The following is a 27574-nucleotide window of genomic DNA, read 5'->3' on the forward strand; positions in this document are numbered from 1 at the left end:
CTAGATTACTTATAATACCTAATACAATGTATGTAAATAGTGGCCAGTAAGGGAAGTTCAAGTTTTGCTTTTTGGAACTTTCTGGGATTTTTTTCCCCCAAATATTTCTATCCATGGTTGGTTGAATCCATTGATGCAGAACCCAAGGATACAAATGGCCAAGTTTCAATTAACCTTTGCCCAAAATAATGGTTCTTAATTTAAATTTAAATTTGCTACCGATAACACAAGTTTTATTGAATTACAAGAACAAAATTGGTAAACTCCTGAATTCAAAACCAACTAAACTTTTGTAATTCTTCAAAACCACAGGATTACGTATGTAGGTAACATCTTATGCCTTATGCCTACAGTCTTATGTCTTAATAAACACTAATGAATACATCAAACTACATTACTCAATATTTTACTGTCTGAATTTATATTCTCAATTTCTCAATCATGCAGAGAAGGTACAAGCACACTCGAGTTTATAATATGCTTAAGAGGAGATTCTTTTGATAGTAGTAAATATAATTCTACCTTAAATTATCTGGTTTCAAACCTTTTTAAAATACTTAAAATCTCAAACTGTCAATTATACAGTATATGAAAATAAAGTATAACTCAAGGTTTTGATAATTTGTTCAATTTTTAGAATTTATGAAAAATAATCAAGACTCAAACCAAGATTGGAAGACTTCATGATGACACAAATGTATAAATTGTTTCAACTTGCTATTTTCTTCTTAATACAGTTACAATAACATATTAGAATAACACAAAATTAAGCTCAGTTAAAATAAGAGATTTTTAACATGTTAAAATTATCTAACAACATTTACATTCAATCAAAGAAGCAGCATATCACAGACTAAAGTACATTTCTCACTTCAGTTTTCCACAGTAACCAGAAATATGAAAAGCTGACTGCAAGGAAATTTGAGGGTCATTTCAAGAACACAGAAACTTAGCCATAAATCAGTGTAAATAATCTAATGTGAGAGGTTATTCTGGAAAATTAATAGCAACTTGTTTTTTCCGTATTCTATCTGCCATTTTCATTATCGTTAGCACTGCTGGGAATATAATGAAGATCACATTTCTAAAAAAGTAAATATTTCCCTAAAAGTCTAACCTAATAAAAAATTATTGTACCACAGGAACTTTAACTCCAAGTAAATTATCATTTTGTTAAATTTGCTAGAATAATTATCTTTATATCACACTTAATAAAATTTTCCTTTAAGGAAAAAAGATCCTAAAATACAGTTAAGAACTGAAGTATCATTATTATTAGTAAAGCAGTTATCGAAAGTGGTGTACAGGTTTTTAAAATAAGGCAATTAGGAACCTTTGTCTTATTTACAGCATAAACAAAGAATGTCTCAAATAAGACTATCACAAAGAGATATCAGCTTTTTCAAAACAAATAACTTACAGTATATTCAGTAGTCCCTTTGGGTTTCTGAAAAGACATTCTTCTCCCATCTTTCTTGTCTAGGGTCTTCTTTTGGCCAGTGTCTGAAAAAAAAAATGATGCAAAACTCTATTAAATTCATTTTCCTTTCACAGTAATGTCAAGGACTGCTAAATAGAGCTCACTGGGCAGATATCTACTGGATTCACCAGTAATACAGCTTGCTACGTAGGATTCTCTACTCTAAAATACAACCGAGTATCAAAATAAGTAAATGTACTTCCTTCCTGCTTGCTTTACGAACTGACCAGTATGAAACACTATTAATAACTGGAAGTCAATTCAAAACCTAACTGGAAGTCAATTCAAAACCTAAGTAACTGTCAGCTGAAAGGAAGGTATTAAAAAGTAAGTTAAGGGCCATATCTTTCAACACATCTAACCTGATTATAATAAAACTATATTTGAAGATTATTATTATTAACCAAACCAATTCTGAAATATGTAACATTAATCTTCACAGTGTTTCTACTTCTACAATCATAGTAAAAGACAGAGTTGTCTTTTGTATTAAATTACTGAATTCCTTACATATACCATGAAGTAGATTAAGATACTCTTTCATATACAAACATACTTTTATGCACTTCATTTCAGATAGAGTGCCAACTATTTTTCACTTGCTTATCAAGACATTTCACTTGAACACATCATTACCACCAAGTTTATGGTATCTGTTTTAGTTTAAATTTTGCACTGTTAATCTTCTCATCTATACGTCATGTAACAAAGATTGCACTGAACTGATAAAATACCACTCCTATCTAAACAATTTTAAATAAAATCTCTAAAAAAAAAATCAATCTCTAAAACACTAATAAAAAACTCAAAACTGAGTAAGACAGTAAACATAGCAAAATGCTATACTCACACTCATTTTTTATAAGATTAAAACAGTAATTTTCAAAGAAAAATTAGTTCTACCTAAGCCTAAAGAATCTAGAAAATATCTACTTCATTGCTCTCCACCTATCCAATCTTAACTGACATTTTGACCATACCAGAGTTTGCTTATATGTATCTAATTAGCTCAGTTGGGTGAATGGTTCTAATGAAGCATTAACAGTAACAAAAATAATATTAACAATCAAGTCTGAATCCGAAAGAAGTCAGTTAGCTCTGCAATACTTAAAAAGGCTGTCCTAAAACCTTCCTGATCACCCAGGCTAAGCCAGATCTCTGTTATTAGTCACAGAGCATCTTTGTCTCCTTCACAGCATCTAGCACAGTTTAAAGTTTCTTTTTAAATCTCTCCCACTAAACTGTAACCTATAAAACACCGTGCTTGCTTTGTTCACGACCTCTCAGTACCTAACAAAGAGCCTGACAAAGGCAAGCATCACATTTGAATGAACTAATGTTTTGAAGCTACAACTTGAACTGTACCTAGAACTGCCACAATTCTTATAGCCATTTTTTTTTTTTAAGAAAAGTGGACAAAGGAAAAAAATATATATATACAGTCTGGCTGTAGAAAAAGAAGCATTTTTCTAAAGGTATGGTGAGAATGCAAAATGGTACAATTCTTAGTGAAAGACAATATTTTTGCTTATCACTATATTCTAATATTTTCTCCAATGAACAGCATATATGTGAATTTGATTTTTGTGATAAAACATTAAAACTATTTTTAAATAAATTTTTTAAATTTATTTCTGCTATTTCATAAACAGCAGGAGCCAAAAACACTTTCCTCATTTTGCAATTTAAAAGCAATGCAAAATACAATTACAGATTACTTTTAACTACTAATATATATCCCTTCTTAATTGATTTCAGGAGTAAACGTTAGTCTACACTTATTTGTCTAACAGTAGTTTTTCAATCCGTTAAGGAGTTCATTAAACATTTAATCACAATTAAGTTTGCAACTGCACTACCATTTTCAAAAGTTCGCCATGGAGTGCAGTTCAGAGCAAAAAAACTAATATACCAGTTTTCTGCAGTTTAGAGTTTCAAACAAATTGAAAGTATTCACTTTAATAATTTAAAATTGTAAAATATATTGTAATAATATTATAAAAATAGTTCTAAAATTATTTTAATAACCAATATTAAAACATGTATTCACAAATATAAGTACCAGAGTACAACGAAATACACTGATCATTCTTTTCTATCAATATGAAAATATAATCACAATAACTGAGAGTTGAAAGTGATCACAGTTGTTACCTAGTCCAGTCTCTTACTTGGTAACTTTATAATACCCTCTCTTACATGGTAACTTTATAATACCCTTTTAAAGACAGTTGCCAGCAAACATGAATCTAGATTGGGAGTATGGAAAGGAGAGGTCCTATTTTTCTTCTTTACAAAAATTATTACAGTTTAGAAATGCATAGATATTTGACAATCAAAATAATAGTTAACATTTACCAAGTGCCTAGCATATTCCAGGCACTGTTCTAAGGACTTTATATTTACTTATTGTCTTACCTAATTCATCAACCTTATAAAGTAGGTATCATTATTATCCCCATTTTACAACTGAGAAAACCAAGGCACAATTTTAGTTATCAAAATGAAGGAGTATTACTGGCATCTAATGGGTATAGGCTGTGGATACTGCTAAACATTGTGTGCTAAACAATGCACACAACAGTCCCCCCAAAAAGAACAATGTCACAAAATGTCAACACTGCTGAGGCTGAGAATGCTATATACCAAGCACCTAATACAGTAGTAAGTATGACATATGGTAGGTGTTCAATAAATATCTGATAAATAAATGAATATATATGACTTTCCCTGAGATATAATTATCTGGTATATTGGAAAGAGCAGGGAGTTAGATTTTACTCCATCATTACCAGAAGCAAAATCTTAATATATGTAATCTAAAACAAGAAATTCCCATCTAGACTGCATCCTACAAGTTTTGATACATTGTATTTTAATAATTCCATCCAAAATATTTTATGGCTTTTACCCTATTTCTTCTTTTGCTATTTAGAGAATATTGTTTAATTTGCCAATCTATGACAATTTAAAATTTTTATCTTTTGGTTACTGAGTTCTAGCTTAATTGTACTGTGGTGAAAGAAAATACTCTTAAATAGTTAAAACCTATAAAATTCGTTGAAACTTGCTTTATAATCACATATAAATTTAGTAAATGCTCCATACATGCTTGAAAAGAATGTGTATTCTGTACTGTAGGGTAGTGTTATATGTGTGTTTGTGCGTATGTGTGGATATGCATACATACACACACTCCTATCTCCACATCCATGAGATTAAGTTTGCTGATTGTGTTGTTCAAATCTTCTACATCCATATTGGTTTGCTTCTGCATGCTTATTCTTTAAATTACTGATAGAGACTGTTAAAATCTCCCACTATGATTGTGGGTTATTCAGGTCCTCCTAAGTCTCCTTACTTTGCTTACTATATTTTGAGACCGTGATATTAGGTTCATACAAATTAAGAACTGAACACCTACTAATTGTTTTAGATTACATCTTCCCAGTATATTGAAACTTTTCTTACAATATTTTTTGCCTTAAAGTTTGACATACTCTTTAACTATTATGTTAGTGGTCATCCCATAGATTACAGCCTAAATTACTAGTTTTCACTATCTAATATTAATTAGCACTTTTATCATCTTTCTGGATAATGTAAGGATGTTAAAAACTATGTGCCTTTACCAAGACTTATATGCAATTGTTAGTACATACTTTAATTACATGTATGTGTATTTAAAAACACTGTGAGACATTATTATTTTTCTAGATAGTCAACATTCATTTAGTTTTGCCCTCATATTTACCATTTTAATTGCAGCTCTGGGTAATTTCACAGGGGATGGATTCTAAGCTGGTAGGTATTTTCCCCTGCCGTTTAGTTTCCACTGTTTCTGTTGAGAAATCAACTGTCAATCTTATCACTACATCATTGACTACTTGTTCTGATTGCTTTTAAGATTTTTCATCTTTAGTGAGATTTGTATTGATTCCATTAGGGGCCTATACGGATGCTTGAATCTGTGAATTAAAGTATTTCATCAGCCTTGGAGTTTTCAGCCATTCTCTCATTAAATAATACTTTTGCCCCCCTTCTTTCATTTGGGGGACTCAAATATACACACATTATAACTTCTAATTAAATCTTTTTTTTTTCTTTTTTGGCTATGTTGGGTCTTCATTGCTGGGCATGGGCTTTCTTCAGTTGTGGCAACCAGGGGCTACTCTCCGCTGTGGTGCGCAGGCTTCTCATTGAGGTGGCTTCTCTTGTTGCGGAGTGACACGTAGGCTCAGTACCTGCAGCATGCGGGCCCTAGAGCAACCGGGCTTCAGTAATTGCGGCGCATGAGCTCAGTAGTTGTGGTGCATGGGCTCTAGGGCTCGCGGGCTTCAGTAGTTGTGGCGTGCAGGCTCAGCAATTGTGATGCGTGGGCTCAGTAGTTGTGGCTCATGGGCTCTAGAGCAGAGGCTCAGTAGTTGTGGCGCACGGGCTTAGTTGCTCCGTGGCATGTGGGATCTTCCCGGACAGGAATTGCACCCATGTCCCCTGCATTGGCAGGCAGATTCTTAACCACTGTGCCACCAGGGAAGTCCCAGGAACTTCTAATTATATTTTGTATTAAGCTTACCCCCTCCTTTATTTTCCTTTTTTTTGTCCCTCTCTCTTTATTCTGGATATTTTCTTCTGACCTATCTTTCAATTCACTAATTCTCTCTTCTGTGATGGCTAATTTGCTGTTAACTTCATCCACAAAGATCCTAATTAAGACCTTTAGATTACATTAATCTAAAAAACTGGATTACATTTTTCAATTCTAGAATATCCATTTTTCTTTTTTATAGTTTGTACCCCTACAAAACTCTTAATTAGCTCAAAATTCTCAACACAGCTATTTTAAATCTGATAACTACAAGATACAGAGTTCCTGTGGATCTGTTTCTATTTTCTTGTTTTTTTCTGCTATCTTGTCAGGTGCCTAATTATATTTTATATACCAGATACTAAATTTGAAAAATGGTCTATAGACAGAATTTGACACAAAGAAAGCTGTATTTCTCCAGAAAAGATGTTTGCTTCTGCCAAATACTTGAGGACACTAGCAATACCAGATCTTATTAATGCAGTTACAGGAATGATAATTTAAAGCTGAGCTACCATCCTATGAGAGCCTAGCCACTTCAGTTTTTCTGTATCCTAAGATACAGCATTTTGGGGTCCTAAGTGAGAGGAGTTCACCCCTCTCCTGTGGTGGGTCTTATACTCTGTCCCTGTCTCCTTATACCCAACAGGCTACCAAAAGCACCTCTTAATCTCTCAGCTGCTGCTTCTGGAATCAACACAACCCCCAGGGGAAAAAAAGCAATCCCAAATTGGAGCTGCTCCTCCTTGGGCCTCTGTCAGCACTCAGATCCTAATCTAGTCATATCAGTTAGCATTCTAATACCCTCAATAAAATGTGCTTTGTTTTCACTCAGCTATTTATTTATTTATAATTGAAGTATAGTTGATTTACAATATTGTGTTAGTTTCTGATATACAGGAAAGTGATTTAGTTATACATATATATACATATTCATTTTCATATTCTTTTCCATTGTGGTTTATTACAGGATATTGAATATAGTTCCTGTGCTATACAGTAGGACCTTGTTTATCTATTTTATATATAGTAGTTTATGCCTGCTAATCCCAAACTCCTACTTTGTCCCTCCCCCACCTCCCTTACCCTTTGGTAACCATACATTTGTTTTCTAAGCCTATGAGTCTGCCTCTGTTTTGTATATAAGTTCATTTGTATATTTTAGATCCCACATATAGGCAATATCATATGGTATTTGTCTTTCTCTTTCTGACTTTAGTTCACTTAGTATCATAATCTCTAGGTCCATCCAAGTTGCTGCAAATGCCATTATTTCATTCTTTTTTATGGCTGAGTAGTATTTTATTGGGCATATATACCACATCTTTATCCATTCATCTGTCGATAGGCATTTAGGTTGCTTCCATGTCTTGGCTATTGTAAACAGTGCTGCTGTGAACATTGGGTTGCATGTATCTTTCAAAACTAGAGTTTTCACCAGATATATGCCCAGGAGTCAGATTGCTGGATCATACGACAACTCTATTTTCAGTTTACTAAGGAAACTTCATACTGTTTTCCACAGTGGCTGCACCAATTTACATTCCCACCAACAGCATAGGAGAGTTCCCTTTTCTCCACATCCTTTCCAGGATTTGTTATTTGTAGACTTTTTAATGACTGGCCCAGCTTTTTAAATTGTTCTCAGCAGGACAATCTGAATTACCTAGCTTGCTATAACCAGACGGAGAAGTCCCAAAAGATTTTTAAGTAGAGAACTGAGAAAGCAGTATCAGACTTTAAATTAAAAATCATGTTGGTAATAGAATGGGAAAGGCAAACTGGAAGAAGCAAGGCTGAAAACCAACAATGAAAACTGTATGAGGTTTAAAATATGAAAAAACACCTGTAATTTTGGTAGTAGCTACTGATAAAAAGTTTGATGATTTAAAAATACTGACATAGACCTTCAAGATGGCGGAAGAGTAAGACGTGGTGATCACCTTCCTCCGCACAAATACATCAGAAATACACCTACATGTGGAACAACTCCTACAGAACACCTACTGAACGCTGGCAGAAGACCTCAGACTTCCCAAAGGAAAGAAACTCCCCACGTACCTGGGTAGGGAAAAAAAAAGAGAAAAAACAGAGATAAAAGAACAGGGACAGGACCTGCACCTCGGGGAGGGAGCTGTGAAGGAGGAAATGTTTCCACACACTAGGAAGCCCCTTCACTGGCAGAGATGGGGGGGGTGGCGGGGGGAAGAAGCTTCGGAGCCACGGAGGAGAGCACAGCAACAGGGGTGCAGAGGGCAAAACAAAGAGATTAACGCACAAAGGGTCGGTGACAACCAGCACTCACCAGCCCAAGAGGCTTGTCTGCTCACCTGCTGGGGCAGGAGGGGGCTGGGAGCTGAGGCTCTGGCTTCGGTAGTAGCCCAGGGAAAGGACTGGGGATGGCTGCGTGAACACAGCCTGAAGGGGGCTAGTGTGCCACAGCTAGCTGGGAGGGAGTCTGGGAAAAAGTCTGGACCTGCCTAAGAGGCAAGAGACCATTGTTTCGGGGTGCACAAGGAGAGGGGATTCAGAGCACCACCTAAACGAGCTCCAGAGATGGGCAGGAGCCACGGCTATCAGTGTGGACACCAGAGACGAGCATGAGACGCTAAGGCTGCTGCTGCCGCCACCAAGAAGCCTGTGTGCGAGCACAGGTCACTGTCCACACCTCCCCTCCTGGGAGCCTGTGCAGCCCGCCACTGCCAGGGTCCCGTGATCCAGGGACAACTTCCCCAGGAGAACACACAGCGCCTCAGGCTGCTGCAACGTCCTGCCCTGCATCCGTACCCCTCCCTCCCCCCCCCGCCTGAGTGAGCCAGAGCCCCCGCATCAGCCGCTCCTTTAACCCCGTGCGGTCTGAGCGAAGAACAGACGCCCTCAGGCGACCTACACGCAGAGGCGGGGCAAATCCAAAGCTGAACCCTGGGAGCTGTGCGAACAAAGAAGAGAAAGGGAAATCTCTCCTAGCAGCCTCAGGAGCACCGGATTAAATCTCCACAATCAACTTGATGTACCCTGCATCTGTGGAATACCTGAATAGACAATGAATCATCCCAAAATTGAGGCGGTGGACTTTGGGAGCAACGATATATATATATTTTTTTCCTTTTTCTCTTTTTGTGACTGTGTACGTGTATGCTTCTTTGTGTGATTCTGTCTGTATAGCTTTGCTTTTATCATTTGTCCCAGGGTTCTGTCTGTCCGTTTTTTGGGGGGTTTTTTAGTATAGTTTTTAGCTCTTGTTATTATTGGTGGATTTGTTTTTTAGTTTGGTTGCTCTCTTCTTTCTTTTTTTTTCTTTATTACATTTTAATTTTTTATTTTTAATAATTATTTTATATTTTTTATTCGAATAACTTTTTCTTTTCTCTTTCTTCCATGTTATTTTTTTTCTCTCTCTCTCCCCCCCTTTTTCTTCTGAGCCATGCGGCTGATAGGGTCTTGGTGCTCTGGCTGGGTGTCAGGCCTGTGCCTCTGAGGTGGGAGAGCTGAGTTCAGGACATTGGTCCACCAGACACCTCCCGGCTCCACGTAATATCAAATGGTGAAAGCTCTCCCAGAGATCTCCATCTCAACGTGAAGACCCAGCTCCACTCAACGACCAGCAAGCTACAGTGCTGGACACCCTACGCCAAACAACTAGCAAGACAGGAACACAACTCCACCCATTAGAAGAGAGGCTGCCTAAAATCGTATTTTCGCAGACACCCCAAAACACACCACCAGACGCGGGCCTGCCGACCAGAAAGACAAGATGCAGCCTCATCCACCTGAACACTGGCACCAGTCCCATCCAGCAGGAAGCCTACACAACCTACTGAACCAACCTTACCCACTGGGGGCAGACACCAAAAATAACGGGAACTATGAACTTGCAGGCTGCAAAAAGGAGACCCCAAACACAGTAAGTTAATCAAAATGAGAAGACGGAGAAACACACAGCAGATGAAGGAGCAAGGTAAAAACCCACCAGACCAAACAAATGAAGAGGAAATAGGCAGTCTACCTGAAAAAGAATTAAGCATAAGGGTAGTAAAGATGATCCAAAATCTTGGAAATAGAATGGAGAAAATACAAGACACGCTGAACAACTACTTAGAAGAACTAAAGAGCAAACAAACAATGATGAACCACACAATAAATGAAATTAAAAATTCTCTAGAAGGAATCAATAGCAGAATAACTGAGGCAGAAGAACGGAAAAGTGAACTGGAAGATAAAATAATGGAAATAACTACTGCAGAACAGAATAAACAAAAAAGAATTAAAAAGCATTGAGCACAGTCTCAGACACCTCTGGGACAACATTAAACACACCAACATTCGAATTATAGGGGTCCCAGAAGAAGAAGAGAGAAAGGGACTGAGAAAATATTTGAAGAGATTATAGGGAAAACTTCCCTAACATAGGAAAGGAAAGAGTCAATCAAGTCCAGGAAGCACAGAGAGTCCCGTACAGGATAAATCCAAGGAGAAACACACCAAGACACATACTAATCAAACTATCAAAAATTAAATACAAAGAACAAATATTAGAAGCAACAAAGGAAAAACAACAAATAACATACAAGGGAATCCCCATAAGGTTAACAGCTGATCTTTCAGGAGAAACTCTGCAAGCCAGAAGGGAGTGGCAGGACATATTTAAAGTGATGAAAGGAAAAAACCTACAACCAAGACTACTCTACCCAGCCAGGATCTCATTCAGATTCGATGGAGAAATTAAAACCTTTACAGACAAGCAAAAGCTAAGAAAATTCAACACCACCAAACCAGTTTTACAACAAATGCTAAAGCAACTTCTCTCGGCAGGAAACACAAGAGAAGGAAAAGACCTACAATAACAAACCCAAAACAATTAACAAAATGGTAATAGGAACATACATATCGATAACTACCTTAAATGTAAATGGATTAAATGCTCCAACCAAAAGACATAGACTGGCTGAACAGATATAAAAACAAGACCCATATATATACTGTCTACAAGAGACCCACTTCAGACCTAGGGACACATACAGACTGAAAGTGAGGGGGATGGAAAAAGATATTCCATGCAAATGGAAATCAAAAGAAAGCTGGAGTAGCAATTCTCATATCAGACAAAATAGACTTTAAAACAAAGACTATGACATGAGACAAAGAAGGACACTACATAATGATCAAGGGATCAATCCAAGAGGAAGATATAACAATTGTAAATATTTATGCACCCAATATAGGAGCACCTCAATACATAAGGCAAATACTAACAGCCATTAAAGGGGAAATCGACAGTAACACAATCATAGTAAGGCACTTTTAACACCCCACTTTCACCAATGGACACATCATCCAAAATGAAAATAAATAAGGAAGCACAAGCTTTAAATGATACATTAAATAAGATGGAACTTAACTGATAAAGGACATTCCACCCAAAATCAACAGAATACACTTTCGGCTCAAGTGCTCATGGAACATTCTCCAGGACAGATCACATCCCGGGTCAGAAATCAAGCCTTGGTAAATTTAAGAAAACAGAAATCATATCAAGTATCTTTTCCGGCCACAGCTATGAGACTAGATGTCAATTACAGGAAAAAAAATCTGTGAAAAATACGAACACATGGAGGCTATACAATACATTACTTAATAACCAAGAGGTCACTGAAGAAATCAAAGAGGAAATCAAAAAATACCTAGAAACAAATGACAATGAAAACACCATGACCCAAAACCTACGTGATGCAGCAAAAGCTCTAAGAGGGAAGTCTATAGCAATACAATCCTATGTCAAGAAACAAGAAAAATCTCACATAAACAACCTAACCTTACACCTAAAGCAATTAGAGAAAGAAGAACAAAAAACCTTCCAAAGTTAGCAGAAGGAAAGAAATTATAAAGATCAGATCAGAAATAAATGAAAAAGAAATGACGGAAACAATAGCAAAAATCAATAAAACTAAAAGCTGGTTCTTTGACAAGATAAACAAAATTGATAAACCTTTAGTCAGACTCATCAAGAAAAAAAGGGAGAAGACTCGAATCAATAGAATTAGAAATCAAAAAGGAGAAGTAACAACTGACACTGCAGAAACACAAAGGATTATGAGAGATTACTACAAGCAACTCTATGCCAATAAAATGGACAACCTGGAAGAAATGGACAAATTCTTAGAAAGGTATAACCTTCCAAGACTGAACCAGGAAGGAATAGAAAACATAAACAGACCAATCACAAGCACTGAAATTGAGAATGAGATTAAAAATCTTCCAACAAACAAAAGCCCAGAACCAGATGGCTTCACAGGTGAGTTCTATCAAACATTTAGAGAAGAGCTAACACCTATCCTTCTCAAACTCTTCCAAAATATAGCAGAGGGAGGAACACTCCCAAACTCATTCTACGAGGCCACCATCACCCTGATACCAAAACCAGACAAAGGTACTACAAAAAAACGAAAATTACAGACCAATATCACTGATGAATATACATGCAAAAATCCTCAACAAAATACTAGGAAACAGAATCCAACAGCACATTAAAAGGATCATACACCATGATCAAGTGGGGTTTATCCCAGGAATGCAAGGATTCCTCAGTATTCGCAATTCAATCAATGTAATACACCATATTAACAAATTGAAGGATAAAAACCATATGACCATCTCAACAGATGCAGAAAAAACTTCTGACAAAATTCAACACCCATTTATGATAAAAACCCTCCAGAAAGTAGGCATAGAGGTAGCTTACCTCAACATAATAAAGGCCATATATGATAAACCCACAGCCAACATCATTCTCAATGCTGAAAAACTGAAATCATTTTCACTAAGATCAGGAACAAGACAAGGCTGCCCACTCTCACCACTCTTATTCAACACAGTTTTGGAAGTTTTAGCCACAGCAATCAGAGAAGAAAAAGAAATAAAAGGAATCCAACTTGGAAAAGAAGATGTAAAGCTGTCACTGTTTGCAGATGACATGACACTATACATAAAGAATCCTAAAGACTCTACCAGAAAACTCTAGAGCTAATCAATGAATTTGCTAAAGGAGCAGGATTCAAAATGAATGCACAGAAATCTCTTGCATTCCTATACACTAACGATGAAAAATCTGAAACAGAAATTAAGGAAACACTCCCATTTACCACTGCAACAAAAAGAATAAAATACCTAGGAATAAACCTACCTAAAGAGATAAAAGACCTGTATGCAGAAAACTATAAGACACTGATGAAAGAAATTAAAGATGATACAAACAGATGGAGAGATATACCATGTTCTTGGATTGGAAGAATCCACATTGTGAAAATGACTATAGTACCCAAAGCAATATACAGATTCAATTCAATTCCTATCAAACTACCAATGGCATTTTTCACAGAACTAGAACAAAATATTTCACAGTTTGTATGGAAACACAAAAGACCCCGAATAGCCAAAGCAATCTTGAGAAAGAAAAACAGAGCTGGAGGAACCAGGCTCCCGGAGTTCAGAGTATACTACAAAGCTACAGTAATCAAGACAGTATGTTACTGGCACAAAAACAGAAATATATATCAACGGAACACGACAGAAACCCCAGAGATAAGCCCAACACACACACATGGTCACCTTATTTTTGATAAAGGGGGCAAGAATATATAATGGAGAAAAGACAGCCTCTTCAATAAGTGGTGCTGGGAAAACTGGACAGCTACATGTAAAAGAATGAAATTAGAACACTCCCTAACACCATACACAAAAATAAACTCAGAATGGATTAAACATCTACATGTAAGGCCAGACACTATAAAACTCACAGAGGAAAACATAGGCAGAACACTTTATGACATAAATCACAGCAAGATCCTTTTTGACCCACCTCCTAGAGAAATGGAAATAGAAACACAAATAAACAAATGGGACCTAATGAAACTTAAAAGCTTTTGCACCACAAAGAAAACCATAAACGAGACGAAAAGACGGCCCTCAGAATGGGAGAAAATATTTGCAAATGAAGCAACTGACAGAGGATTAATCTCCAAAATGTACAAGCAGCTCATGCAACTCAATATCAAAAAAACAAACAACCCAATCCAAAAATGGGCAGTAGACCTAAACAGACATTTCTCCAAAGAAGATATACAGATTGCCAACAAACACATGAAAGGATACTCAACATCACTAATCATTAGAGAAATGCAAAGCAAAACCACAATGAGGTATCGCCTCACACCAGTCAGAATGGCCATCATCAAGAAATCCAGAAACAATAAATGCTGGAGAGAGTGTGGAGAAAAGGCAACCCTCTTGCACTGCTGGTGGGAATGTAAATTGATACAGTCACTATGGAGAACAGTATGGAGGTTCCTTAAAAAATTAAAAATAGAACTACCATAATACCCAGCAATCCCAGTACTGGGCATATACCCTGAGAAAACCATAATTCATAAAGAGTCATGTACCACAATGCTCACTGCAGCTCTATTTACAATAGCCAGGACATGGAAGCAACCTAAGTGTCCATCGACAGATGAATGGATAAAGAAGATGTGGCGCATATATGCAATGGACTATTACTCAGCCATAAAAAGAAACAAAACTGAGTTATTTGTAGTGAAGTGGATGGACCTAGAGTCTGTCATACAGAGTGAAGTCAGTCAGAAAGAGAGAAACAAATACCGTATGCTAATACATATATATGAATCTAAAAAAAATTTTTAAATGGTTCTGAAGAACCTAGGAGCAGGACAAGAATAAAGACGCAGAGGTAGAGAATGGAGTTGAGAACATGGGGAGGGGGAAAGGTAAGCTGGGATGAAGTAAGAGAGTGACATGGACTTATATATAATACCAAATGTAAAATAGATAGGTAGTGGGAAGCAGCCGCATAGCACAGGGTGATCAAGTCGGTGCTTTGTGACCACCTAGGGGGATGGAATAGGGAGGGTGGGAGGGAGACACAAGATGGAGGAGGTATGGGGATGTATGCATATGTATAGCTGATTCACTGTGTTATAAAGCAGAAACTAACACACCATTGTAAAGCAATTATACTCCAATAAAGATGTTAAAAAAATAAAATAAAATAAAAATAAAAATATTGAGCTGGGAGTCAATATTTTCAAACTCAATAATATAGATTTTAAACTTTGAAAAGCATCTTCTAAACTAAAAAAATATGCTGATTACTGTTTTTCTAATTAACTGATCCCATCTATAGTGAAGTAGTACAGGAAAAAATGCCTGTACTTTCAACCTTTCACTTGCTATTGACTGCTTATCCATAGTCAAAACAGAAATAAACTTTTAAAAATATCCCTCAATTTTTCTTGAACTTTGTAACCATCCTCCTCTAGATATCAGCCTATGTTTCTGCTTCTTTTCATAGTCGAATTTTTGGAAATAAGAGTCTACTTTCACTGTCTTTACTCCATCACCTCCTACTGATTCCACAATGTACTGCAATGTCTTCTGTCTTCCCAGTTCCCTAAACCTGCAAAGGAGAATAAACTAAAGGGCAAATTTGATAGTCTTTTTCAATTTTATTTTATTTGAACTTTATGAAGCACCCAACTAATTCCTTATCAATGCTCACCTTTCCTTTCATTTGGTAACATCTCACACTCCTTGGTCTCTAACCTGTTTTTTGTTCCCCTTTAATGCTCCTTTCCTCTACCCAGCCAAGGAATTTTTGTGTTGTGTGTGGCTCACTTCTAAGTGAAAAGATCCATGATACAGAGTGCTATAGAGCCTTGCTATTTAAAATTGTGTTCCAAGGACCAGCAGCATTGGCATCACCTGGGAGCTTACTGTGGCGGCAGGATCTCGCGTTTCACTCCAGAACTGATTCACCGTTGCATCCACAATAAATTTGAGAAGGACTGTTAGTAGAGCTTTTGAAAGGATTAAACTTGCAGACTGAATAACTGACAGAAGAAACAGGCTTCTTTATACAACTCCCTACCCGTGACAGTAACACTAGCGTCTTCAAATCTCTGTCAAACGAATTGTTTTCTAAGGTAGTCATTGTGATAGACCACCTTACAGTTACTAAATACTCTATATTCCTCCCTGGGGAGGAATATAAAATACACTGTACCATCCCACTGATGTCAGACTTGGCTATGTGACTTGTTTTTCCCAAGGAAACGTGAACAGAAACCATGAGTCTTTCAGGTAGAAGTGTTAAGACCCAACATTAAACTTCTAAGGTCTTTTTTCCTTCTATCTCAAGACCAGGGCTGTTCCATATAGTGACTACTCTCTAAAAGGCTATTACACATACACATACCTGTGCACACACATCTAGTCATTCCTGTTTCTGCTCCTGATTAAATTAAAATGCTTGGAAAATAAAAGTTCTTCAGGAATTCATGCATAAGAAGCAAATCACCTACTAGAAGAAAAAGAAAACAGTGTAGCTTGCTTAAGACCTCTTTACTGAAACATTATTCAATGCCACAAGAATGAAATTATACGAAATTATCAAAATAAAAACTCTAGGAATGATCAAAGGAGTAGCAGGGAGCACTGAACAATTATGTAGTGGAAAAACTATTTGTGACTGGTGTAAGTATGACAGCGCTATGTAAGTATGAGAATTGTAAATATGATGTAATGAATATCAGGAGGTGGGGAGACGAAATATGGGAGATGACACTGCTCATGTTACCTCAAAGAGTTAAAGAAACCCCACCTAAAACTGAAAGAAGAATGTCACAATAATACCAATCTCTTAATATTTTTGCAGATTCTGCTTAACTTTAGACACACCATTTAAGAAATACTTCCTTAAGGCAAACAAATATCTTTCAGTCACTCTTTCCCTCTAACCATCTATCCATCATTTTATACGTATATATTCATAAAACAGATCTTAACAATAATGCCTACCCTAACATTAATGACATCACTATATAGTTGGATTGGAGGTGGCTTTTAAGCTTTAATATTTGTTATGTATGACTTCTTCATAGTTAGCATGCATTAGTTTTACCAAAGTTTATAATCTAGCACCTACCCCTCAGTTAAGACAAACCATCAGATAACTGCATATTTGGGTTAATTGTTTTTGTCCTGTGTAGAACTGTTTTTACTACCTTGCATTTTGTTGTCTCACCACTGAACTACATTAAAGAACGGTGTTAAAAAAAATAGCTTTTTGAAATTAGAATCTGTATTTACTATAAAGATATCTGATAAGGACACTTTTTGCTATATTAGAATTCCATGAGAATTTTTTCTCTTTATTCTATCAGGAAAAGTTGCGTTTTTCTTACCCCCCTAAGCAACGGGTTTATCTTTATTTTAGTGACACTGTGATTTATGTCTGATCACATTTCCCTTTTTCACTGATTGCTAGAAAACAAAGGCTAATTTTTGGCCTTTCTCTAATACATTAATTTGGTCTTAAAACATGCCCCTTTTTTGTACTAATATTCATTCATTCAAAAAAATGTATCAAGTGTCTCTTAATGTAAGTTTGCTGATGGCCATTAGGGAGTCTTTATAAACACAGAAAAAAACTATTTGCAGTTACTTTACTTTTTAACTAATGTTTGATTTATTGAAGTACAAATATAAAAATCTAGTTTTCCTTTAAGCCTTCAACTGTAAGTGTATTCTATTTATAAAACTAGTAAATATAACACACTTTCTAAGGTGCTTTTGATAGTTGATCAACTCAAACAGAAAACAAACTAAATATCCTTAAATACAAACGAGTAATTAAATTCTCTCACATATATATACTAAATTGTATTTATACATCTACTATCGTAAACACTTTAATTGCCTCTAACAAGAAAACCTTTCTAAAAACTTAACTCTAGTAAATACATTACAATAAAGTTTTAAATATAATGAATGTTAAGTTCTCTTAAACATTCCAATAGTTTCAAAATTAAGCCAAATACTTGCACCTTTTAACTTAAAATCACTCAAAAAACAATTACATAAGTATTCATCTTCAATTAGATTCTTAGACTAATTTGTATGCACTCTAATAGGCCTAATTCTCTGAAATATAACAAATATTTTAAAGACCAAATACACTGATTATTCCTAAACTTAATACAAAAATACTAAGCATTTAACAAATTTCATCATTTCCATATTTACTTCTAACCTTAACAAGGGTAAAAGACTTACCCACTAAAGAAAGCAGTGATTCTCAACGTGTGGTCCCCAGATCAGCAGCATTGGCATTACTTTAGAAGTTGTTAGAAATGCAAATAATGGGTCCTGGCTCATCAGAAACTCTAGAGGAGGGGTCCAACTTTTTTTTTTTTATACATATACATATGTTCCCATATCTCTTCCCTCTTGCGTCTCCCTCCCTCCCACCCTCCTTATCCCACCCCTCCAGGCGGTCACAAAGCACGGAGCCTATATCCCTGTGCCATGCAGCTGCTTCCCACTACCTATCTACCTTAGGTTTGTTAGTGTGTATATGTCCATGACTCTCTCTTGCCCTGTCACAGCTCACCCTTCCCCCTCCCCATATCCTCAAGTCCATTCTCTAGTAGGTCTGTGTCTTTATTCCTGTCTTACCCCTAGGTTCTTCATGACATTTTTTTTTCTTAAATTCCATATATATGTGTTAGCATACGGTATTTGTCTTTCTCTTTCTGACTTACTTCACTCTGTAGGACAGACTCTAGGTCTATCCACCTCATTACAAATAGCTCAATTTCGTTTCTTTTTATGGCTGAGTAATATTCCATTGTATATATATGTGCCACATCTTCTTTATCCATTCATCCGATGATGGGCACTTAGGTTGCTTCCATCTCCGGGCTATTGTAAATAGAGCTGCAATGAACATTTTGGTACATGACTCTTTTTGAATTTTGGTTTTCTCAGGGTATATGCCCAGTAGTGGGATTGCTGGGTCATATGGTAGTTCTATTTGTAGTTTTTTAAGGAACCTCCATACTGTTCTCCATAGTGTCTGAACCAATTCACATTCCCACCAGCAGTGCAAGAGTGTTCCCTTTTCTCCACACCCTCTCCAGCATTTATTGTTTTAACAAGCCTTTGGGTGATTCTGAGGCACATTAAAGTCTGAGACTCATTGCTTTATTGTAGCCTCAACTACTCAGAGACAGTTTTGTCCTAAAACACAGATAATGTAAAAGCCTTGAGTTCAGCCATTCTGTGAGGTGAGCAGCAATTCTAAAATGGGCAAATCTACTTCATGCTTGAGAGCCAATGGACAAAGGAAACAATATTAAGACCTCAAACATAGTTGGAGTTACCATCAGAGCAGACTGAGGTTGTTTATCAAGAAGAGATTCTTCTCCCCCTCACCTTAGGAAATGAGACTAAGACTGCTGACATCTAGGGTTATCCTCTTCCATGAGTGACCAGCACCATGAGTTGTTTTTTTAATAGTAACAACTGGTACTCCAAATCCTATACAGGTACTTGGTCTTCTCTGGGTTCAAGATAAACTATTATCTAACTCTTCCTGACAATCTGCATCTGCAATTTCCAACCTAAAATATATCTAAGTTTTCTTACACCTTCCTTGGATTTTACGTTTTCATCTCATTTTAATATCCTTCTGATTCTAAATAAATTTCAGTGACTATCCATCCTATCCTTTACCTAATTTAACTTGTTTTAACTTTAACATCACACATGATAGAATTTTGCATTCTTCTCACATTTTTTCCTGTCTGACATAACTCTTAGAAATAGGAAGATAACTCTGAAATGGATTCTATATCCCTTATTTCTTTGCCTGGCCCAGATTCTTTGTCAGGAAAATGGGATAATAATAGTACCTATCTCACAGAGTTTTTATTAGGATTAAATAAAAGTATCTGCTAGTGCCTGCTCCATAGAAAATGTTCTTAGCCACTCTTATTCTTGTCATTTCCCCAAAAGGTACTGTTTTAATTGGTAAAAGTAAATGAAAAGAAACTTCAAATAGGAGTGAGATGTATTTAAAGTATACTGTCACCAAGTGGGAGAACAGAGTTGACATAACAGGGAAGTTTATGATAAAAACTATGCTACAATTAAGTTGAAACTCTAAATATGTTAAATTTTTTTTACTTATTACCATGTGATCTAGTAACTGACTACTTTTAAAGGTTACCCAATACAGGTTTATGGTGATGCCTCCAAACCTGATCTATACTTAAGGTCTAAAAAATTTTTTGAATCAGAACATAATTTACTCTTTAAGCAGGAGCAAAAATTGTGTCATAGTGTGTCTTCTTTGTAATTGTTATTAACTAGAGCAATGGTGTGATAAGCTCCTTAATGTGTCTAAGTCCCAATTAGATTTTCCTGAGGGGACTATAATGTTGGAATCAGCAAACACTGAAAACTGGTAAAAGCAAAAGCAGCCACCTTGGAGAGGAGTGAAGGCATCAGTTAACACTGTCAGGTAAGCAGTTTGTTTACACAAAGAGTTAAAATCAGAAACATACGACCAAAGTTTTATCTGGTCCATCCTTAAACTGTCAATGGTAAAACTATTTTATCAGCACCTTTACTGAACATGAAATGGTGAGGGGTAAGATCACAAACAACAAATGGAGTCCTGGAGTGTAGCCGATCTACAAGTGTAGAAGTGACTGCACAAGATATACTGCTACAACACACAGGACATTTTAAAGAACTGAAGGAAGGGTGACAAATAACAGGGAACTTAAGCAGCTGTTATAAAAATCTAAAATAAAGGTAGTCACAAGCAGAAAGAGTAGAAGAAATCCTTTAAACAGACTAACAAATACTCATTCCAAAGGACACAAATGTAAAGAAAAACCCTATACCCAAAACCTATCTGGTAGGCAGCTGCCAAGAAAAGATTTCTCATTTTAAGCAAAGGCTGCCTAGAAATTAATGAAGAACCATTTATTTTTTACCTGTATGTATACATGTTGCCTCTCAAAGGAGTCAACTGAGGAAGCTATACTTATTCTAAGAGTGGGAGGGGGTAATCAAGTTATTGCTGGGGCATTCATCTTTTGAACTACCTTCAGAACTCTGTAGGCATAACTTTATAGACTTATAATGTTTTTAACCCCAAATGCTATTTAATTTGTAGCTTTACCATCTATCATGTTCACTAATTCTGTTCCAAATGAAAAAACAGCTCCAGAGTTGAGAACCTTTGAGATCATCCAATCAACCTCATTTAAAATGAGAAAGTATACACCCAAAGAGATTAAGTAATTTATACAAATTCTTTCAGCTAGTTAATGCTAGAAGTACCTGTCCACTGACCTTGGTCATAAACTGACATCACAAGGCCTTTTTAACTTGTGTCAAGAGATTTGGGGGCACCATGAATATTAAAGAAAGTGCCATGAGTTCATAAGGCAGCTTCAACAGAAGAGGAATCTGTATAGTATTTTGAAGCTGTAACTCTAAAGGACAGTGTTTGATATAGCAGTGTGCTCAATACATGTTTCTGAATCAATGAATCAGATGTATATATTTGGGCAAATTTGTTAAATTATTCATCATATCCCTTTCCAGGTTAAGTTACACCACATATTTCTCAGTTCTTCATCTACCTAGAGGCTGGTCACATTTCAACTGTTTTCAATTAATCAACTGAGGTCTCATTAAAAAAAAAAATCCTTTATTCAAACACTTTAAAGTTCTAGTCCTCATCCCTGGTCCACCTTTAAGAGGATTCTGCATCTGATTAATGTCCTTCAAAGCAGAAACCAAGTATCCCCTTTTTCATTTTTCTAATTCCATAAACAAGAATTGTGAAGAAAAGATATTATGTAAAGTGAAGAAAAATTAATAAAAGGGACCATGATAAAATTACATTTTAATATTCAAGTTTCTTCAAAGCTTAAATCACACACACACACACACAATCAATAGATGTCCTCACAGTTTCAGTGCTTTAAAATGAATGTTAGGATGTGGGTCATGGATTTTATATTCTTTGTACTTTTCTCTATTTTCTAAACTAATACTCACATAATTTACTCTCATAACAGCAGAACGCATATTAAAACAGGTAACAAGAATAAACTACGATTAGGAGAGGTCTGCCACTTATTAACTCAGGGGAAGCCAACGACATTGGAGAAGTTACCATATGCATGATGCAAATACCGCTTCAGCAAGTGCTTTTAAAAATTCCGTAAGATATCAATATCCTGTCATTATGACTGATTTTTTAAAAGGCAGTACAACCCCACTATGACAAAAGAAAACTTAACAGGCAGTAGAAATGATAACTGAGGAAAGTTTCCAGGTTCTGCCACCTCAAGACAACACGCAGCCTTTCAAAATACACGACACAAAAATCCACTGGGTTCCCGTGTACGCTAAACATTTTCTTTTCCAAAGCCGTATTAAGTGCTTATGTGAATTCTAACAGTTGGCAAATATCAAATAAAAACAATGACCCAATCCAAACCCAAGTCAAGCACAGCGTTCTTAATGATTTCTAAGAGGGAAAACATGAGCGTCACAATTGGTTCAATATTCACCTCTCACGGGGAGGGAAAAACGAAGGGATCCTACCCTTGAAATAGTTGGGGTAAGGAAAGTCGAGCATAGGTGAAGAAAGCAGGAAGAGCAGAGCAGAAAGAGCTACGACGCAGACACGAGCAAGTCTTCCGTCCCCAGAGCGGAGCGAGCCCTCCGCTCCTCGCCCCGGTCCTGCCGCCATCCCGGCCCGGCACACCTGCCAACGCCCGGCCCGCGCCCCCCGCCCACCCCATTCACGCCGGCGGCCCGCGGGGCCGCGCCCCCAGCGCAGCGCCCACACCTCCGCCTCCCCCCCGCCCTCAGCCCGGGTCGGCCGCGCGGGACACGAAGGAAGGCTGGGCTCACCGGGTCCCTCCGGGCTGGACGGCGCCGGGGGCCGGTGGGGCGGGGACCCGCACCCGGGGTCTCCCTGGGCGGGCTCCCTCAGGTAATCCTCGAAGCGCACCTGCCGGGCTACGCCGCCACCCCCGAACCCCCGCAGGCGGTTGGCTGTGCCTCGCAGAAGGCGCCCGCTCTTCCCCGTGAACGTGGTCAGGTAGTCCATGCTGCCGCCGGGCAGGCGCCGAGGAGGCCAACGGTTTCCGCCGAGACTCTGTGCTCGCCCACCCACGCGTCCAAGCCGACACTGGGGGCGGTGGCTCCGCACGCCTCACCGGAGGCTGGGAGGGAAAAGGGGAGGGGACGTCCGGAACTTGGCCCCGGGGCGGACCATCAGGGAACTAGGCGTCGGGGGAAAAGAAGCTGGACAAAAGTTTTGAAAAGTTTTTCTTGTTGCTTCCAAACGCCAGTTCGGGCCAAACTTAGCTTGTAAAGTAGATATATACTTCCTGGAACAGAGGCAGCGTCGAAACGCGGCGGCCTTTTAGCAAGCCGAACCGAACCTATCCGCTTCCCCCCACGTGCCTGGCTCCAATGGAGCAGGCCTGCCCCGCCCTACCCCGCCCAGTCCCGACCCGACCGGACTTTCGGGACTGCTGGAGAAATGGGAGGAGGCCGAGCCCCGGGACTCGAGGGCAGAGCCGGGTATAAGCATATAAGGGTATAAGGATGGCCCTGGGGAGGCTTCGCTGGATTTGCGGAGAGTTTGGGGGCCTAGGAGAGCAGTGTCCAAAAGTTTCTGTGTGTCCAAAAGTTTCTGTGAGTCTCTGTGTGTTAGGGGGAGGGGCACAACCCACAGGAAACTTTTGCAGTTTGAAATTTTGTTGGGCGGGGTGGGTGAGAGGAAGGAGAGAATGTTAGTTTTAAGGTAAAACTAAAGTCGTAGTTAACATAAAACAACCCAGATAAAATGCTTCCTAGGAAGCCTTATGAGACCATCTTTGTAAAATAAAGCATTAATCGTCACGTTCGAAGTTCGCCGTGGCATTATGAACTGATGTTAGAGTTTGACATTCCATGACTCTGGTCCTGTAAGGCAAGGTAATTAGGGCTTCAGTGTGCAACTTTATCCTCCTTTAAGCAGAGAAGGAGCAACGACATTTGACAGACATTTACTACCCGATTTTGTTTCCTGTGAGATCTGGTTATTCTCTTCCTTTCACATCTGTTCATAGCTGTTTTAGTTTTTCCCATGCGGTAAATAAACTTTCTTGGAATTACCAGATTATTAATGCATTTGTAGAAAAGGTTTGAACTAGGAAGTTGAAGAGCTAATCATACCAAACAGTGGAGTCCAGAAAACATCTTTGAGGAACTTAAGCATTTTGCCAAACCATTAAAGATTATCCTCTGCCCTGCGCCCCCCTTTTAAATTATTTGACTGATCTTTTTCCCATCATCACCATTTTCAGCTTAAATTCTTAATAGGTTGGACAAACTTCACCATTCTAACATCAGCATCACCTTTATACTTGGTTAAATGTATAGACTGTCTGGGCTGTACCCCCAGAGTGTGATTTCACAGTGTTTCTGAGTAAGGACCCAGGAATATGCATATTCAGCAACCATCCCTGTGTTCAGATGTGCTGCTTAGGAAAGCACTGCTCCAGACTTCCTTCTGTACCTCCTTGGAACCCATTTGGTAGAGTGGTAAGTGGATCCCAGTTTCTCTGCGATTTCCATTTCATAAGGAAGGAAGCATTACCAAGCTTAGCACCACTTCCAAGATCTCAGAGAGGCTCAGTAAGCTTTACAAATTGAATTTCAATGACTTAAGTCTAATCCTGATTAACTACAGTGAAATCCTTTTTCTAAAATATATTTTACATCTTCAAATCTGCCATTAGTTTGTGATAATCATATCCAAAATAGTGGTTGAGTATTTTATACCTGATTAAATCTGCACTTTTACATCTAACCTTAGTAGGAACCTGTACTCTACCAGTTCAAATACAGGTTTACAAGCAGTTAACCCATCAATTTTTTCTGCTTCTGTTTCATGGAAAGCGAGAGCTGCTGGATAAAAATGTATAACTTTGATGATTAAGTGCTTTACAAGTTTTTATTTAAACTCAGCTAAGCCCTAATGTCTCTAAAATCGTTTTACTCATTTCATCATCTTTCCTTTTCATTCTTCCCATTTGTTGTCTGACCCATCACCATCCTCCTGAAGTTACCAAATTCATCACTCAAACATGTTACTTGGTCTTATAAATGACTTAAAATCATAGGCCATGAAATATAAACACTCTCACTTTTCTTCCCCTTTCCTTTTTAATCTACAAGCTCATCTCCATATATTGCCTCAGAAGGAAGGAAGTCCTTACACGTCCATGCCTCTCGTTCTCCAAATTAATTCTTGACCTTAGTCTGGTGTATGTCGTCTATGACTTGTCAGCCTTATTATTCCTTTGCGTTTTATTATTTTTTCTCTCTCCACTCTGGTTCCTTCCTCCTTATCATGCCATATCACCACATATATTCCTCTCATCCTTTAAGAAAAAAAAAAAGTGTCCTTATATATCGTGCATGCCTCCTCCAGCAAACCTTTGCCTTATTTTTATTTATTTATTTTATTTTTTATTTATTTATTTTTTTTTGAGGTACGCGGGCCTCTCACTGCTGTGGCCTCTCCCGTTGCGGAGCACAGGCTCCGGACGGGCAGGCTCAGCAGCCATGGCTCACGGGCCCAGCCGCTCCGCGGCATGTGGGATCTTCCCGGACCGGGGCACGAACACGCGTCCCCTGCATCGGCAGGCGGACTCTCAACCACTGTGCCACCAGGGAAGCCCCCTTTGCCTTATTTTTAAAATAACTTTATTGACATATGATTTTACAAACCATGTAATTCATCTGTTAAAAGTATACAATTCAATGGTTGTTAGTATATTTACACAGTTGTTAAACCATCACCCAAATCTAATTTTTGAACATTTCTCTTACCCACCAAAGAAACTTCTTGTCCATTTCTAGTACTCCCCATTTCCACCACAGGCATAGACCACCGCTAATCTACTTTGTGTCTCTATGGATTTGCCTTTTATAAACATTTCACATAAATGGAATCATACGATATCTGGTCTTTGGTGTCTGACTTCTTTCACTTAGCCTAATGTTTCTGAGGCTTATTCATGTTGTAGCAGGTATTAGTATGTCATTCCTTTTTATTGCCAAATAATATTATAGGGATATATCATATTTTATTAATCCATTTATAAGTTGATGGATATTTGTATTATTCCCACTTTTTGGCTATTATGAGTAATGTTGCTATGAACATCTATGTACAAATTATTTTGTGGACATATGTTTTCATTTCTCTCTATACCCAGAAGTTGAATTGCTGGATTTATTTTTTTGGTATAGAACATATTCTAAGTTTAAGGTATATAATGTGATGATTTGATAGGAGTATATATTGCAAAATGATTACTGCAGTAGAGTTAATTAACACTTCTATAAACTCGTATAGTTACCTTTTTTGTATATGTGCTATGAGAACGTTTAAGATCTACTCTCTTAGCAACTTTCAACTATACAATATTGTTAGCTATAGTCACCAGGTTATACGTTAGATCCCCACGAGTTATTCAACTTAAAATTGGAAATTTATACCATTTGAGCAACATCTCACCATCTCCCCCAACCTCCAGACCCCAGCAACCACTATTCTACTCTCTGTTTCTATGAGTTCAGTTTTTTTAGATTCCACATGTAAGTGAGATCATACAGTATGTGTCTTTGTCTGACTTATTTCACTTAACATAATGCCCTCAAGGTCCATCCATGTTGTTGCAAATAGGAGTATTTCCTTTTTATGGCTGAATAATATTCCATTGTGTATCTATATCACATCTTATTTATCCATTCATCCATTGATGGATATTTAGGTTGTTTCCATGTCTTAGCTATTGTGAATAAAGCTGCAGTGAACATGGGGGTGCAGATATCTCTTTGAGATAGTGATTACATTTCCTATGGATATATACCCAGAAGTAGAATTGATGGATCATACAGTAGTTCTAATTTTAATTTTTTGTGGAACCTCCATACTGTTTTCCATAGTGGCTGTACCAATTTACATCCCCACAAACAGTGCATGAGGGTTCCCTTTTCTCCACATCCTTGCTAACACTTATCTCCTACCTTTTTAATAACTGCCATTCTGACAGGTGTGAGGTGGTATCTCACTGTGGTTTTGATTTGCATTTCCCTGATGATTAGTGATGTTGAACATCTTTTCACGTAACTCTTGGCCATCTGTATGTCTTCTTTGGAAAAATGTCTATTCAGATCCTCTGCCCAGTTTTTAATTCAATTGTTGGTTTTTTGCTATTGAGTTTTATGAGTTCCATATATATTGTGGATATTAACCCCTTATCAGATAAGTGGTTTGCAAATATTTCCTGCCTTTCCTTATGTTTGCTTTTTATTTTGTTGATTGTTTCTTTTACTGTGATGTAGTCCCACTGGTTTATTTTCGTTTCTGTTGCCTGTGCTTTTGGAGTCATATCCAAAAATTTATTGTCAAGACCAATGTCAAGGAAGATTTTCCCTGTTTTCTTTTAGTTTTATGGTTTTAGGTCTCACATTTGAGTCTTTAACTTGTTTCATGTTAATTTTTGTGTATGTTGTAAGATAGGGGTCGAATTTCATTCTTCTGCATGTGACTATCC

At 37.5% G+C, this 27574-nt stretch overlaps 1 protein-coding gene across 10 annotated transcripts in view; it reads right to left on the reverse strand.

Annotated features, from left to right (window-relative positions):
• Positions 1-27574, reverse strand: part of OXR1 (oxidation resistance 1) — a 719190-nt gene that overhangs the window by 81203 nt on the left and 610413 nt on the right. For 7 of the 10 annotated variants that reach the window (XM_029222485.1, XM_029222484.1, XM_029222490.1 and 4 more), the window contains one exon: positions 1421-1503. In XM_029222485.1, the coding sequence (XP_029078318.1) occupies positions 1421-1503 (83 nt within the window). Of the gene's footprint in view, positions 1-1420; positions 1504-22865; positions 23130-27574 lie in introns of those variants that run through there. The other 3 variants (XM_029222489.1, XM_029222487.1, XM_029222492.1) reach the window with 2 other exon arrangements.

Source organism: Monodon monoceros, unplaced genomic scaffold (assembly GCF_005190385.1).
Source record: "Monodon monoceros isolate NGI ecotype Baffin Bay Population unplaced genomic scaffold, NGI_Narwhal_1 Super_Scaffold_14, whole genome shotgun sequence".
NCBI classification, from domain to species: domain Eukaryota; kingdom Metazoa; phylum Chordata; class Mammalia; order Artiodactyla; family Monodontidae; genus Monodon; species Monodon monoceros.